Below are 16,685 nucleotides of genomic sequence, written 5' to 3'. Positions count from 1 at the left end.
GATATTGGTCTGTAGTTATCTCTTCTTTTGAGATATCTTTATGTGGTTTTGGTATCAGGGTGATGCTGGCCTCATTGGAATGAATTTGGGAATTTTCCTTCCTCTTGTATTTACTGGAATAGTTTGAGAAGAACAGGTATTAACTCTTTAAATGTTTGGTAGAATTTGCCTTTGAAACCATCTGGTTCTGGACATTTGTTTGTTAGGAGTTTTTTTTTTTTTTTTTTTTTTTTTTTTTACTGATTTCATTACTAGTAATTGGCCTGTTCAAATTTTCTATTTCTTCTTGCTTCAGTTTTGGTAGATTGTATGTTTCTAGGAATTTATCCATTTCTTCTAAGTTGTCTGATTTGTTGGCATATAGGTTTTCATAATACTATGTTTATTGTATTTCTGTGGTGTTGGTTGTTATTTCTCTTCTTTTATTAGTAATTTTGCCTATTTGGGTCCTCCCACTCCCTCTCTCTTTCTTTTTTTTAAAAGGAGTCTGGCTAGAGGTTTATCAATTTTGTTGATCTTTTCAAAGAAGCAGCTCCTGGTTTCATTGATCTGTTCTATTAGATTTTAATTTCTATATCATTTATTTCTGTTCTGATCTTTATTATTTCCTTCCTTCTGCTGGGCTTAGGTTTTGTTTTTTCTTCTTCTTCTAGCTCCTTTAGGTGTAAGGCCAGGTTTTTTATTTGAGATTTTTCTCGCTTTTTGAGATAGGCATGTGTTGCTCTTAATCTCTCTCTTAGAACTGCTTTTGGTGCACCCCAGGGATTTTGGGCCATTGTGTTTTCATTTTCATTTGTTTCCTTGTACTTTTTAATTTCTTCTTTGATTTCTTGGTTGACCCATTTATTGTTCAGTAGCATGTTGTTTAACGTCCATGTATCTGTGCTCTTTCAGATTTTCTCTTGTGGTTGATTTCTTGTTGCATGGTATTGTGGTCAGGAAAGATGCATAGTATGACTTCGACTTTGAATTTGTTGGAGCTGGTTTTGTGGCCTAACATGTGATCTATTCTGGAGAATGTTTCTTTTCTCCAGATTTTATTACATGCTTGGGTTCTTTTCATTCAAGCTTTAACTGAATGAAAAGTCTGTTCTTTAAGGTTGGGCTTAACATCAGCTCCTTCATTTATTTCTTCTTTGCACACATGTTTGTTGCATGCTTCTGTGTCCTTGGGAATTCAAGGGACAAAGCATGGACTCTGCTCTCCTAGGCCCTCGGTTTCCCTGGTCTCAGGTCTGAAAGTCCTAAATCAGAATCACAGCCTTACAAATTCGGTTGATGTCCTTTTAGAATCATCTCTAGGGAGGCAATTTCAAAAAGTATTAATGATGGCCTTCCCTTTGTGGACCAAGCAATACTTTGATTTGCTCTCCTCCAGGCTTGCTGTTTCATGTGTTAGGGCAAGAGAGAAGAGCCACGGGGCATATACGTGATAACCTCATTAGAGCAAATCCGATCTCATATTTTAAGGTCTTGCTCATAATAATAGGGTGGGACATCTCCCATAAATGGGTGAAGATGCCAAAATCATTTCAATTCAAAAAGTGACCTCAATTTGCAAGAGTTCTTCTATTTAAAGATGTTTTTTCTTCCTTCCAGGGTGGTTGTGCTGGCTCTGGCTGTGGGAAGTGTGACTGTCATGGAGTGAAGGGACAGAAGGTAAGTGGCCAAAGCTTAAGTTGTAACAGTTCGTTTTGAATTGCCATTAATATGGAAATCATTAGAAACAACATCAAATCTAACCCAATAATCAGCCATTTGTGCTAAAGCCTTATACTATTTTAATAATTTCCCCAGAGTGATATAAAGAGGCAAAACCAGGCTTAATGTGGTGTCTAGGAAATCTCAACAGTGGTTCCCCAAAGACGCTGATAATTAGTGGCAATTAATATAGAAAAAGGGATTTGGTCTATTTTCTTTTTTTGACTCAAGAAGGGATATGTGTATTGGCAGAAAATCTGTTGGGCCAATAGTATTCCTTGGAATCCATGTGTCAGAATAAAACTTAGCATTTTTCTCAAAAAAGGAAAAGTTTCTATTGCACCTGAGGGCCTTTATTCAAATTAGTATTTTTTTTTTAAGATTTTATTTATTTATTTGACAGAGAGAGATCACAAGTAGGCAGAGAGAGAGAGAGGGAAGCAGGCTCCCTGCTGAGCAGAGAGCTCGATGTGGGACACTATCCCAGGAGCCTGAGATCGTGATCTGAGCTGAAGGCAGAGGCTTTAACCACTAAGCCACCGAGGCGCCCCTCAAATTAGTATTTTTAACCAATTTTTAATCCTTAACGCACTTGTCCAGATTTATTTATGGAAACAGTAAATAGTTCTTGTTCGACAAATGTCAAATTAAAATATTTTTTTTCTAAGCGAGTGCCCCCCCCCTCCTGTTTGAGACCCATGGATCTGGATAAGTCATTTTCATTGGAGGGCAATTGATGGGTGCATTTTAGTTTTTTGTGAGAGCGGGTGCCTGCCTGCTTTTCCCCAGCGACACTGCAGGATCCCGAAATTGCCTGGAGAGGCCCCAGAAACCAGGTATGGCAGTGAGAGGGCACAGCCCAGTAGCCATTCGGGCCGGGCTGTCGCAGGCAGGGGCCTGAGGCAGGTGGGGGGAGAGGAGAGCCCTGCTCTCCAGGCGTGGAAGGGGTCAGCCTGGCCAGGACGCTCCTTCCCTTGCTCATGGCCTGCTGGAGGCCCATCAGGTCTCAGACTCACTCTTGAAATTCAGAGAAGTCTGCGCAGAATATGTGTGTGTTGTTTTTGTTTTAGCCTCTTGCTAAAAGGTACCAACATTATTTTTTTAAAAAGATATGCTCCTAGTTGGTGATACCAGTATTACCCGGCTCGTTTCGGAATAAATGCAGTACGTGAAAATACGCTGGCGTCTCTCCTTACCGGCCGTGTCAGCTCTAATTCACTTTCATGTTCTGTTCGTCTTCCTATTTGGCGAGTTTTCCCGGCTAGTTCCCCTGCGCACTCCTAGGACTGACTTTACAGTAGAGGCAAGTGTAGAAACACCACAGTCTCCCCCCACCCCTTTTGGTCTAACTTGAATGATACACATCGGCACACTGAGCTAACACAGAAATTCTTGAAACTATAAAAAGTAGGACCTGTGTCAACAGATGGGAAATGAAGGCCTGTGTCAACACCGCTGTGTTTTTCTTGTAACTGAAGGCATCAGGGCTCGGGGGGACAGGGGTCGTGTGACTCACTCTCAAAGAGAACACGGTCCGTTCTGATGACTTTCCGGGCTCCCCTCCACCCCCCGCTGTCCAGCAGCTGCAGACCGTGGTGGCATCCCCCCCATGGCTCTGGTTTTTCAGACTTCCTGTTCTGTGTGTGTGCTTTCTAGCCTGCTTCATTTTCATTTTTACCCTAAATCCACCCGTTAATATGTAACCAGGTAGACTTCCCAGGTATTTTTGGCCGAGTTTAACATGCCTTGAGGATGGCTAGTCAGGGCCTTGGTTTAAGTATTGCTAGAGGAGGCAGGGCCACATCTCAGTCCTGGGCATCATCTACACCCAACTGCCCCAGCAGAAGGTCCGAAAACATTTCTTTTCAAACTGAGCGTTGAGGAAACACTTGTGGTGGCTGGTATGCTCAGGTGAGGCCGGGTCTGTGTTTCTCTCGACCAGGAACTGTGCTGTAGGGCCAGCCTCCCACTTGGGTGCTGGAAGGTCTAGGGAGTGTTGAGGATGAAGACGCACCACTAGGCTGTGCTCCTTCTTTGGGATGAGGGCTCGGGCCAGCCTCACACTGTGACCAGCCAACCTGAGCCTTGACCTTGGAAAGCCCTGGTGCTCTTGTTGGGATTGGGTGGAAGGAGTAGAATTCTGCTCTCCCCCTTGCTAAGCCTCCGGAAGATTTCCCAGCAAGCGGACCAGACATCCGGGATCCAGGCCCTTCACGACCTTTCCAGGCTGACCCTGCTCTTTCAGCACCCAGTCTCCACCCACTTTGGATTCTCGACATTACTCTGAAAGAAAGATTATTTAAAATAAACTACCTGAAAGCTGCGGGTTAAGCCATTCTGAACTTGCGTTTTCAAAGACTGTAATTGTCAAAAGGATTCAGAAGGCCTCTTGAAATCTAGGGGAATAGCCAAATGGTTTAGTATTATGTCCTTTCAACAAGAAATGAGCTGTCTTCTCCTCTTGAGCAGAAATATCTCAGGTCCCATGGTTCACACAGCATGCATGACCGAGGAAGAGGTCCTTCACCCCACAGAAAGAGGACATTTTAAATTTCCGTGAATTGTCTTGGAACTGATGTTAAAATAATCAGCGCGATGGCCTGAGAGAGTGGAGCACAGCTGAGCTGGGATTTCAGACGCAGGGCCCCCTCTTGTCCCCAGGTCAGAGAACATACCCATTTATTCTCGGCCGGCACATCAGTGAGGGAAACGGGTCCTTCTCCACTGCCCCCCGTTCTCAGAGCGAGGCCTGGGCATGCTGCTGGTCAGGTGCCAAAGCACAGTGAACCAGGGAAGCCCAGCCTGGTGGTTCGGGTTCCAGGCCTGCGTTTGAGCTCCTGCTGGGTGTCTGCAGTTCTCCCAGGAGTTACTCTGCTCTTCTTCAATGTCTACAAGTTAAATGAATTTTGACCTCTTTTTAAAAGTGGGCTAACCAGAGCCACATAACTCAGAAAGAGTTGGAGTTACCTAAGTGGGACAGAGGGTCAGCCGCCTCAGAAATGTGGAAATCCTGGTTTCTGAGACATGTCTTTTCCACATCTCCTTGAGGGACCCTTTCATGGATTGGCTGCTAGGATCCACCGACGGACACTGGAATGTCTCCAGGATCAGCTGCCAGGTCACTTTTGGCGAAGTCCTGTTTTCCATGGATATGTCATGAGTGGAACGCCCTCTGTTCTCCAGATAGAAGGAAGTGTTAATGCAGCAGTTCCGAGGTCGGGTTACCATCCCTTAGTTATCGATCTAACCCTGGGGGTCTTGCTCGGAGTCCAACAGTTGAACTCCCGAGGCCTTCACAGGACTTCAGGTCCTGGCAGAACTGTTTATTTTCCCACTTCCCTGGCTGGCGCTCCCATCTTCAGATGTTTTCTCTTAGGTAATTAATTTGGTTTGTGCACAATGACTTTGTGTTCTTCCCGGGACCTCGGCGCTGTTGGGAATGTTATCTACTTAAACTGATTAGCGTTCTGAATGCTTGCGTATGCAGAAATAGCCAAAAGTTAAGCTCTTCTTTTGCTCGATAACCTGATTTTCTCAACTATGTGAGATAGTAGGAGAGGCACTGGGTTCCCAAGAGTTACCGCTGTATGCTTGGGAATTGGCCATTTACATTTTGCCAAAATGGACTTTATGTAAGAGGTCCTTGAGGTATTTTCACCATGGGCGCCCACGCTAGTGGAAAGCTAGCATTCTGTTCTGCGGCGTTCAAAACAAGGAACTCCAAGTGAAATCAGAGAGGGGAGAGGTATGCCTCTGAAGTAAATAACAAAGTTAATTAGGAGCAAATGATGGCACTGCAGGAGAAACAGTAGAAAGAACAAATGGTACGGTTGTCCCGACAGAGGAGTGGCCTGGAGGCCCAGAGCCCGGAAGATGAGGGACGAAGTAGGGTGCGGGCGCACTAGGTGTCCACTAATGGCCCCCGACTTGCTTGGGTGTAGGGTAGGATCACCTGTCACTCACGGGCAGAAGGACGCACACAGGATTTCAGCCCACGAATCCCAGAAAACGGCTCTCATGGCCGGTCAGTGTATCCTAGAAAAGACCCTAACAAAGTTACTCTGGGAAGGGACATTCCCAGCTACAGTCTTGGGAGCAGTCTGTGTTAGACAGAATTACCGTATTTCTATTACATAACGAGAACTGCGTGGGTATCTCATAACCTCAGTGTACTTGAACTTGCTGGCACTCCGATCCTTGCCAGCGGTGTTGGGGGGAAGCTCACTCTGCCGTTATGCTGAGTGTGCGGTCTGCTCTGCATGTGGGGTCCATGCAGGGCTGCTCGGTGGTCAGATAGGCCAGTCCCAGATCGCTCGCAAAGCAGAGAACTTTGAAAATGGAATTTGTTTTTGTCTAGAATGTGTGCCTTATCTGATTTGGAAGGGTGGAGAAGTCTGGCCAGTCTGGAAGTGGCTCTGTTTTGGGCCCTGGAAATCTGGGAGGATGTTCATGTCACTCTTGACGTGGGATGCTCTTTTCCCGGCTTACACTGGATAGCGGGCTGCTCTGTCAGCTGGTTTGCCACAGTCAGTGACCATCCCACAGCAGACCTCCATACAAACCTGTCGGTCTGCATCCTGACACTGAATTTTAGCTTCTGCTGATTCACAACAGATCTCGGCGGGACAGGGAAATCCTGGTTTTGGGGTGTCAGAGTGAGAAAGAGAAGAGAGTTGATGTGTATTGAACATCTCCCTTGGGTCAGGCGCGGTGCTGATTTTTCATGTGTGTTATTATTATACCCATTTTCCAGCTAAAGAAACCAGCTAGTCCAGGCTCTCTGCGTTTGGTACTTCTGACCTTTCAGGTGGGCTCGTTCTTTGTGGCGGGGAGTTCCTGGGCTTGGCGGGATGCCTAGCAGCACCCCTGGCCGCCTCCTACCCGATGCTGAGAGCACCTTCTCCCCCATCTGTGACAAGCAGAACGTCTGCTGATTTGGCCACATGTCTCCTGGGGGCGGGGGAGGAGGGGAGCAAAATCTACCAGGATTGAGAGCCACCGAGGCAGCCGCGTCTCGTAGAGGCAATGTGAGGTAAGCAACAGGATTCAAGCGCTAGTCAGATCCCATCATGCAGGATAAGAAGAGCAAGATCTGGGAGAGCCCAAGGAGATGAACTCACCATTCAGAGCTTCCTAAAGTCTTGGGCAAGCTCCTGTTGCTCTACACCTGAATCCATGGGGTGGACGCTGTGCTGCTGGCCACCTGCCCCGGAAAGCAAAACCTTCTTCTTAGTGATGGGAGGGACTGCTGGGGGACTGCAAAGAAATGAACCTATGCCTTTGGGGCCATGGGCAGACCTCCCCGTTCCTGTTGCAGATGAGCATCCATGGGGTTAAGCAGATAACCACAGGGAGCCACCTTGTCTGTGACACAGGGCAGGTCGGAGGTCATATGCCCACGTCGGAGCCCCGCTCCGAACTAGAGGCAGCTCAGGGGAAGCCCAGCCCAAGGAATCTGCATTCGCTCACGTTCGGGGGTCCTCATTCCAACAGCATTCAGAATAAAACCCTGAGGGGCGGGCTTCTCGGGCCAGCATCAGAAGATCCCAGAGCACCTGCACAGGGGTGCGGGGGTGTTGCGGGGCCTCTACCCTGTCCTTCAGGAAGTCCGGCACAGTCTGTGTCCTGTAGGAAATCCATCACTCTGGTCGAGAGGGAGTCACTCTGTTTCTTACGTAGTGGACGTGCCTCCTTGATTTCCCAGGAGGTATGGCCACATTTCTTAGGCATTCTGGGCACGGTCAGAGACTAGGGACATCTTCTTGTTTCTCAGCCTCTTCTATGGCTGGAGAGAGGCATCTTCTCTTTCCACAGGCTGCTCAGAGTTGCTGTGTGGCCGTGAGTCCGTCGCGTGCCCTTCTCAGCTGCTACTTTGCCAGGCACTTCGAGATAACAAACAAGTATTTTTAGGGTCTTTCTCTCAAGTGCACAAGACATAAGAAAGAAAGTGCAAAGAATGCTGTAAGGGTAATCATTTCTAAAGACAAGAGGGGAGACAAGACTTCCCTCTTTCTAATTCTTTGTGCCATTTTACATTGGCCACTTTCCATCAGCTGCTCTTGGCAGAGACCTTGCTGACCCGCTGGATGGGAGTGTGGGGATTAGCCCGTGCATCTTAACGGTGCTCAGAAAGGCCTCAGGGTTTGACATTGCTTTAATGACAAAGGGTCTCACTTTCTCCTACAACCATCAACAGAGAGCTCATAGTATTCTTTTAATATTAAATGAATTTTTTTTTTGAGATGGGGACAACATTGAATGGTCTTCAATTAATTCACATATTTATTTCATCACTCTTTTCATTTACTCATGGCTAATAACAGAAGTATTTTTAGCTATGCTTTCATTATGAAATAAAAAATACTAGAGTGCTTTGTATGTTATACTTTATATAACAACTAGTTACTCTGTTTTCACTCAGTATAGAATTACACATACACGTTATATACTATTTTTTTAGTTTTTGTCAGGGTATTGAAAATATTTTTCCCATAAACTAAATTATATTAATCATTGTTCTAAATACTAAAGGTGTCATATTTATCCCTAGAGAGTTAATGCTTTCTTAAAGTAAATGGAAGTAAATATACTTTGTATAAATTCTTTGAAACTTCAAATAAACTGATTTGGATTAATCATAATGAATTAATAATAACGATAATCTATTTGCTAAACACTGCACTCCATCTGTTAGTGAGAATTTCAAAATCTAGTCTCTTTAAAAATAAATTTCATCTTTCTACTAGTAAAATTTGAAATATATAGTCAAAATACAGAAGAAAGTGCTACTTACCACAAAATACTAATACCTAAACCTCTTAATATTTTGAAGTTTAGTTCATAAAATTAAGATTTGTTTAGCATATTTGAAATAACTTCTGGTATTTTTGATACTGATTGGATATCTTTATTTTTATAAGTGTTTGAGCATTTCCAAAAGGCGACAGTGTGCAGTTTGGCCTTTCCCCAATCAATGATCTGAGGAGCATCTTGAGATGTTAATAGATGTTTCCTTTGGGATGGAATAAGGAAGAACGTTCCAAGGACAAATGAATCTGGGGAACACTGAGTTATAGTTTAGTGGTTGTTTGTGGTTTCCCAGCTGGGGCATCTCAGAATCTTAAATAAGCTTCTGAGTGTCCAAGGCGTGGCATAGCATGTACCGTTCTCCAGATACATCCGGTCATCTGTCAGGTTGGGGAGAGCCTTTGGGGAAGCACTGTCTTGTGGAATCAAAGCCATGATTCTCGTGTGAGCTTCGCCATCTCCCAGCTGAGTCTGTCCTATCAGGTCATGTCAACCACGTTCCCCTAGGAACGAGGAAGGGGGCCTTAGACCCGCAGTTTCCGAGCTGCTGAAAGGGTCAAGTGGAAGGCATTGTGCTAAAAGCACTCGGAAAACTGAAAATGTCTTTAGGTGGGTACGTGTCAGTTCGGCAGTAGCGGAATTTTACAGTTGCGTGGACAAGGGGACAGAGCTTGCTGGCTGGCCTGGCTGCGGGCGGGCTTCTGGGTGTAAAGACAGGTGGACCCCGCCTGGTGGGGGCGTCCCAGTTCCCACGTGAAGTCTGCAAGACCAGAACCATGGACTGGGTACACCTGGGGCAGCAGCTCTCCCAGGACCTCAATTAAAGAGACGTTAGGATGTTTTCACAACCACAGAACCATTGTTAGGAAGCATGTTTATAGCTTTTGGATGCTTTTGGTGCAGGAAAAATGAGATGCACTCACTTGGGAGGTCTGTCTGGAAACACTGTCCAATTTCTAGTCAGTGTTGTGATTTTAACGTCCATTTTCAAAATCCTTATCCCTTAAAATATAAGGGGACCCAGCTCTCCGTTGATGCATTCCAAGTCCCCCTGCAGGGTTTTGTGAGCTGCTTTTCCTGACATGGCGTGTAATTGCAGGCGTTGCCTGAGCCCCTCCCCTCCCCCAGCCAGCTGTCCCTGTTCTCGATTTTACAAGGGGAACCTTTGAGAACTTTCCTTTATTTTTGCCACGGGAGGAATCAGGCACCCCAAGTGCCTACTTTGATCACTTTGGGAGCACCCGGTGTTCATTGCAGGGTCTGCTGGCACGTTCCTTCTCTGCCTCTTGGCGGATCCCGTGGGCTAATACACCCTCTTTCCCCTTTCCATGTTTTTTCTGGTGTCTTGTAATGCCAAGATTTTTTCCAGATGTCTCCTATTTCCTATTTCCACATATTACACATGACTCATCATCTGGCAGATCCTCATGAGAATCAACATGGGTTCCCACATTCACCTACTTTTGTCTTTTTTTTTTTAATAGTTGTTTGGCCTTAAATGTTTAAAAAACTTAAACCCGAGGGTTACAATGGTCACCATATGCCATAGGGAAGTCAGTACGAACAGATCTATGTTCAGTGGGTTTATCTTACTCTGCCCACAAGCCCCACGTGGAAGTCTCACTTAAGCTTTGGACACCATGGAGATGCCTCCGTCCCATAGTGTAGGAAGTATCATGGGCTGTGCTGCCCCACTTCCGTCCCTCTGCCTCTTTCTCTCCACTCCATCAAATCTGCCCCTTTTCATGTGCTTCTGAGACACTGACACTTGTGATCCTTTACTGTCATAAAAACCTGACAGTTTTTGCTTTTCAGCTATATTTGGAACACAACTCATTTAGTGCGGCTTTAAAAATAGTGATTTGATCTTGTTTCCATGTTTAGAAGGAGTAGCAGAAAATCAGATTTCCTGAGTGGAATATTGTGTTCTGTGACTTTTAAAGCCTAACACACCTCATGTGAGTGGACGCCGTCATCCCAGTGCGGGGCCCCGACGGCCCTCGTCTTGACTGTGCATGGGGAGAAAAAAATTTTTTTTGGTAAATAGGATCCTGAGAACACATTGCTTGTCGGGAATACAGCTTTCTTCTGGAAGGAGTAACATGCGACTGTGTGTTTTAATTCAAGATCAAAGACACCGTAAACCCAACCCCGACACGTGAAAATGGTGCATTTGGGTTTTCCTCCTGTTTGTTGGTAGAGTATCACGAACACTGAAAATATGTTTCCAGACGGCACGTAAGGAGGCAAAGGAATTATGTTGCGTGGGCGTGGAAAGCTGCACCCACAAAAATGATATTTGCAGAACCCTCATCCTTGTTAAGTGGCTCAGCACAACGCGCCATCACACAAAGGAAGAATTAGTCAGCGGTAATGAGCAGACCAGATGCGCTGGGAAGTGGTGCCCCTGTGTCTTCTTTCCCCTTTGGCAAATCCATCAGAAACGTTAAAGGTGCAGTTGAACACAGTCTGGTCTCCACCGTGGCTGAGCCCACCTCCGCCGCTTGAGCACACGGTTTTATAAAAGGACAGGCTTATCTGGCTCCAAGATGTTAAATGGCTGCCCCATTGCTTCGCAGGGAAGTGCGAGGAGCTAACAATGAGTGGTTCTTGGCTGGTGGCTGCTATTCCACCATGAAATCATTCCTGGCTTCTGGTCCTTCGTTAAGGGTTCCCCTTCCATAGCATGAGGGGGTGCTGACTGTGTGCTTCCAGACCAGCCTACAAAGAGCTGAAAGGTGCTTCTGGCAATGGATAGACACGAATCCCTTACACACATCTTGTGTGATCGTGAAGTTGATGGATGTCCCATCAAAGCACATGACGGTCATCTGTGATTTCACTGATTCTAGGTAGGAAATCCATGCTGTAAGTTGATGTGAATTCTGAGACTTTTAGTATCCAGCTAACAGCTTGATTTTGAAATGGCTTCCCCTAGAAGATTGGTGAAGGAACAAAGTCTATCTATAGTGAGATCCACTGGAGTTCTGGAGCCAGATAAGTAATGTCTACCATCCCATCCCACCCCACCCCACCCCACCCGCCCTTCATTCTGGGGTTCTTACTGGCTTCTGCTGTGTGTGGCAGTGTGCTGATGGCCCTAGGCAGTGGGGAGCGGGGCTGGTGTGACACCTGCCCTCATGGCCTTCACGATCTCACGGCACAGGAAAACATTAAAGGAGTAACGGCACCCATAAACCCCAGACTGGACACTGCCATTCGCTCGGAGGGAGACAGTGCTGCGAGAGTGAGCCCTGTAGGGACCAGAACTGAGCTAGGGTCTTGGGCCAGGGAAAGGCAAACTGAACATTCCATGAGGAGGCACCTAAAATCGGGGCAGTGTGCTCAGGGCTCCCGAGTTAGACCCCCTCCTCCAATTTTGTTTCCTTGTTTTTCATGTTTGCCCTAGTTTTGGAGTGGAAAATTGGATGGTTTGGAAATTTCCATGGATGACGGACCCCTTGCAGTCTTACTTCCACATGTAAGACCCACATCGTTAAAGGACATATTTTTATGAAAGTGAAGTTATTTGGCAGAAAGCAGAGTGTGTATCTTTCTGCAAGGCCTTGGGCTGACCTCCTGCCTTTGGTCTGGTCAGGGTTTCATGGACCAGGGTGGAAGGGGCCGGACACTCTTGTTCCCAGACCCTCTGCTTCCTAAGGGGCCGGGGGCCGGGGGATGCTGCATCTTCTCCCGCACGGGGACACAGCACCTTCTCTCCGGGTCCCTGCGGACATCCTCCCCGGCTCCGCTGCTGTGGCGCGAGGGCGCGCGGTGACGTTGTCCCCTGGAAGGAGCAGGAGCGCCGGAGGTCTGGCGTCTCAGTCCCAGGACGGGGCGCACAGGCTGAGCCCTGGGAGCCCAGCGGGAGGCTGTGGCCCCGCCGTCTCAGGGGGCCCGGAGGGGGCGTCCGTCCTGTCCCGGACAGGGGCCCCCGCAGCGCGCTGGATGCCCGGGCCCGGCAGCCGTCGTGTGCGGCGGGGACCGAGGACCACCTGCAGTACGAGTGCGTCACGAAGCAGCGCAGAGCTTGTCCCACGGACACCGGATGGCCGCGCGCGCCCAGCACCCCGTGCGGCCGGGGCCACGAGCGCGGGAGCGAAGCCGCAGAGGGAACGCGGCCTCCGGGCTCTGAGCTCGGGGCAGGGCCTCGGGGATCCCACAGCCCCGCGGTGCAGGCACCAGGCACCTCTTTCGTTCCTTTTTGGAAATCTGGCTCTTCACCTCCCTCCCACCTGGAGTCTCTGTTCTTCTCCCGTTGCTTGCGAGCTTCCGCGCCGCATCCACCTTCCCGAGCCGCGCGCCTCCGCTCCCTGGTCAGCAGTTCCGCCGCTCCGTCCACGCACAGGCACGCATGCGCGCGCATGCGCGGCTTCACACACGCACGTGACCGCGGAAACACGTGCGCACGCGCCCCCGCGCCCGCCCCCGCTTAGGATGGCGGCGTCCTGCCTTGGGGCCGTCGCGTGTCCTGTCGTCAGGTGCGCGTTTGTCAGCGCGTCCCTCCGACGCACACTCGGAGTCTCCACGCGCTGCGCGTGCAAGCACTTCCGGGCCCGAGGGCCGCACGGCCTTCCCTGTGGGGGCGCTGCCCCATCCCCCCGGCCTTTCTGGAGCGAGGCGCGGTTTGTGCGGAGCGCGGGTCCGCCGAGGCGCCGGAGGGTCAGGCCGGGCCCGGGCAGGTTCCCCCGCCGGCGTCTGCGGGGCCGCGTACTCGCTGGCCGGCGTGCGCCAAGGACGGGGTCGGGGCGGGCCGGAGGGTGACGTCCGCGCGGCCGGGAGGTCGGGCCCGGGCTTCCTCCCCGGCTCGGCTTCCCCTTCGCGACTCCGTCGGGGCTCGCCCTTCGTGGCGGAGATTTTGGGGGCGGGGGTCGAGGACGAAGTGACCTGAGACCGCTCCGATGGTCGCCCACCCGGCAGCCGGGTTCGGTGCGGCCTCCCGCCCTTAGGGAGCCGCGAGCCCCGCGGTGGGGGGAAGAGACGCGGTGATTCGGGAACTGCCCCTGCGAGCGGTCACTGATGCGTCAGCCCTTTGCTGGGTGTGCGACAGCACGGCGACACGGAGGTCCCCGCCTTCGGGACTGCTGCGGCCCTAACAGGCTCCGTCTGCGTGAGGGGCCGGCGAGGCGGCGTAGGGACAGGCGTGCTCGCGGCGTGACCCTAAGGCCATTCCCAGGCCAAGCGGTGCTCCGCGGCTGGGATCTCTGCAAAGGGGTTAGAGGTTTAAAATCTGTTGTTTTTCTAGGATTTTATTATTAGGGAGCGCAAGCAGGGGGAGCAGCAGAGGGAAAGGAGGCTCCGGGCGGGGCAGGGAGCCCCATGAGGGACTCGGCCAGAGAACCCTGGGGTCGCGACCCAAGCCTGAGGCGGACGCTTCACCACCCTGGCGCCCCCAGATTCTGCCGCTTGACAAGGACCTTGCTTCCCTCCGCGGCGGTTGAGCGCGCGTGTCCCCGCGCCCCGGCAGGCGCTGGGCTCCCGGCGCAGCCCCGTGCGCTCCAGCGCGTCCGCGAGGCCGTGTCCTTGCAGAGGCGAACCTCGGTCACTCGCACCGCAGTGACTCGGCCGCGGGGCCGCAGCCCTGTCGGGAGCCGAGTCCGTTTCCTGACCGTGGCCTCGGGGCGGCGCCGGGAGGCCGGGTGGGCTCGGGGCCTGCGGCAGCGGGCGAGTGCCCGGTTGTGACGCGGTGGTTCCTCTGGACCCAGATGTGCCACCGCAGGATTTTCGCGGAGCCTCGAACAGCTGCTTCCAGACCCGGGCGTCCGCTGTCCCCGTGGGGAAGCGCTGGCTTTGGGGCCCACCATGCTTTCAGAGACGTCCGGGCGTTCCCGCTGCGGGAGCTCGGGAACCAGAAAGTTCGTGCGCTCCTGTCTGGAGCCGGGGACGCCAGGAGCCCACTCCATGGTACTCGGCCGATCAGCCTCCTCTGGCCGAGGAGAAATGGCCACTGTCGTGTGCGGGATGCCGGGATTGGGGAGCGGCCAAGCGCCGCGGCAGGTGTGGCCCGACCGTCCTCTCCACACACCACATCCCCATCTACACGTTGGGTCATCTGTCCTCTGATTTTTTTTTTTTTTAATTTAAATACAGAATACAAAGTAAAATCGCACACATTGCACTCTACAAATCTGTAATCTGTTTTTTATGAGAACATTAATTTCTCTAGGTTACAAACTGTAATGCAATTTAGGCAAATTTCTGCATCTTCTCTCCTAGCCAAAGAACACTGTTTTACTCTATTGACATTAAATAAGAATTAAAAAAGCAAGAAACTCTCTTATAAATTGAACCTTTGAGACCTTTACGAAGTAAATATGGTAAAAAGGACATTAAATAAGATCCTATTAACTTCAATTTTTAAAATACTTTGGCCATACTTTGGCTTAAAATGTATCTCCACATTATCTTTTGGAAACAGTCTTGCCAGTTCTGTGAGCAACATCGTGGTGAAGGGCATCTGCCCTCTTAGGAAAGGCTGTTTTTAAGTATTTAAGAACTAGTTATTTATTGTGTTCATTTATACACCATGGTTTTGTATTGATGGTGCAACCGTACGCTTTACTTAGCTATTCAGACATAAAATCAACATCTTGGTCCACGAAACCCCTTCAGTATCTTGCTTAATTTCTTTCCTTGAATGACTGTACATGTTTTAAGAGAATTAATGTTGTTTACCGAAAATAGGCTAAAATTCAGTTATTAATTGAGATGATGGTGTTTGACCACAGCTTTTTCAGATCACCGATGTCAGGCGAATTGTGGGCGTCGCAAAGCCTCCGCTCGCCCAGTTTTGCACTACGTAGTACGGGCAGAATTGACTTTTCACATTTCAGCTCCTCGGAACTGTTCTTATCTTTTGGGTTCTGAGCATGATCAATGATGTCTTGAAATTATTGCCGCACGCTGAGGGAGAATGTTGTTAGCAATGCAGCGTAGCCAAGTCCCTTTGCCGGAGCGAGAGGAAACAAAATCTTTTTGACATCGGACACCTGTGGCTACAAACAGAGCAGGGCCCCAGACCGGGACATGGACGAGTTGGTGACCGTGTGGCCCCACAGACTCAGGCTCATGTGAGGAATAAACAATACTCCAAGCTGGGAGAGAATATCAGATGTATTAATTAAGAAAAAAAAAAAAAAAAACCTTGTGCATCAGATAAATGAGGAATTTCTTTAAAAGAGAAAACCTATCCTAACTTTTTAATACCCAAGAAATCCTTATTTTCCATTGTCCAATTTAGCCTCAAAAATAAGAATGAGGGACGCCTGGGTGGCTCAGTTGGTTGAGCAGCTGCCTTCGGCTCAGGTCATGATCCCAGCGTCCTGGGATCGAGTCCCGCATCGGGCTCCTTGCTCAGCAGGGAGCCTGCTTCTCCCTCTGCCTCTGCCTGCCATTCTGTCTGCCTGCACTCACTCTCTCTCCCTCTCTCTCTGAAAAAAAAAAAAAAAAAAATAAGAATGAGATAATTATGGGTCATGACTGCTGGGAAGGGAAAAAAGTGACCCTGCATTTTCTTTCCCTTCTAAGATAGTGTGTGGCTTCATAGGAAATGCATTTGGCTGGATGGACTGAGAAATGGTGATGGTAAATACAAACTCTCTGTGTGTAAATACAGGCGGTCCGTGATCCCGGGCTCAGTCTCTGATGCAGCGCAGAGCAGGGGAATTCTCAAATCAGATTGGACGCTTCACCAAGTCCTGTGGGAGGCAGGTAGCGTCATCCCATCTGGAAGACGGCAAACCCAATTCTCAGAGTCTCAGTGGCTGGTGCTGGAGGCCGAGGTTCTCCCCACCGCACAGCGTTATCCGTGCCCTCACTGAGACAAGAAGGTGGGAAGTAAGATCTCCTCAGCTAACCCAGAGCAAGGATGCCTGTTTTGCAGTCAGGTTTGAAAATAGGATCTCTAATTCTTTGTCCTCTTGGTGGGCTTATATTATTTCCTTGGAATCTTTAACACTTTATGTTTCTGGATTCACGCCTCAAAATATTTAATGAGCACCTACTGTGTGCTCTCTGTGCTAGGTTCTGGGGAACAGGGAATGCCCATGGCAGGACACCCATAAAACCTAATTTTGGTAGATGGTAGCATTTAAGCTACTTTTTTAAAAAAAAGAGAACACACACACACACACACACACACACACACACACATTTTCTCCTAATTGCCAGTCGGCAGT

The 16,685-nt window shown here is 49.2% G+C and overlaps 1 protein-coding gene across 1 annotated transcript in view; it reads left to right on the top strand.

Moving 5' to 3' along the window:
- Positions 1-16,685, top strand: part of LOC111146901 (collagen type IV alpha 1 chain) — a 134,459-nt gene that overhangs the window by 56,135 nt on the left and 61,639 nt on the right. Inside the window, exon 2 of the mRNA XM_022502638.1 lies at positions 1,600-1,659. Within this exon, the coding sequence (XP_022358346.1) occupies positions 1,600-1,659 (60 nt within the window). The remainder of the gene's footprint in view (positions 1-1,599; positions 1,660-16,685) is intronic.

This window comes from Enhydra lutris, unplaced genomic scaffold (assembly GCF_002288905.1).
Source record: "Enhydra lutris kenyoni isolate GAN:26980312 unplaced genomic scaffold, ASM228890v2 scaffoldscaffold15, whole genome shotgun sequence".
Lineage (NCBI taxonomy): Eukaryota > Metazoa > Chordata > Mammalia > Carnivora > Mustelidae > Enhydra > Enhydra lutris.
Note: the sequence above shows the minus strand (reverse complement) of the source record. Positions and strands in the feature narration are given on the sequence as shown.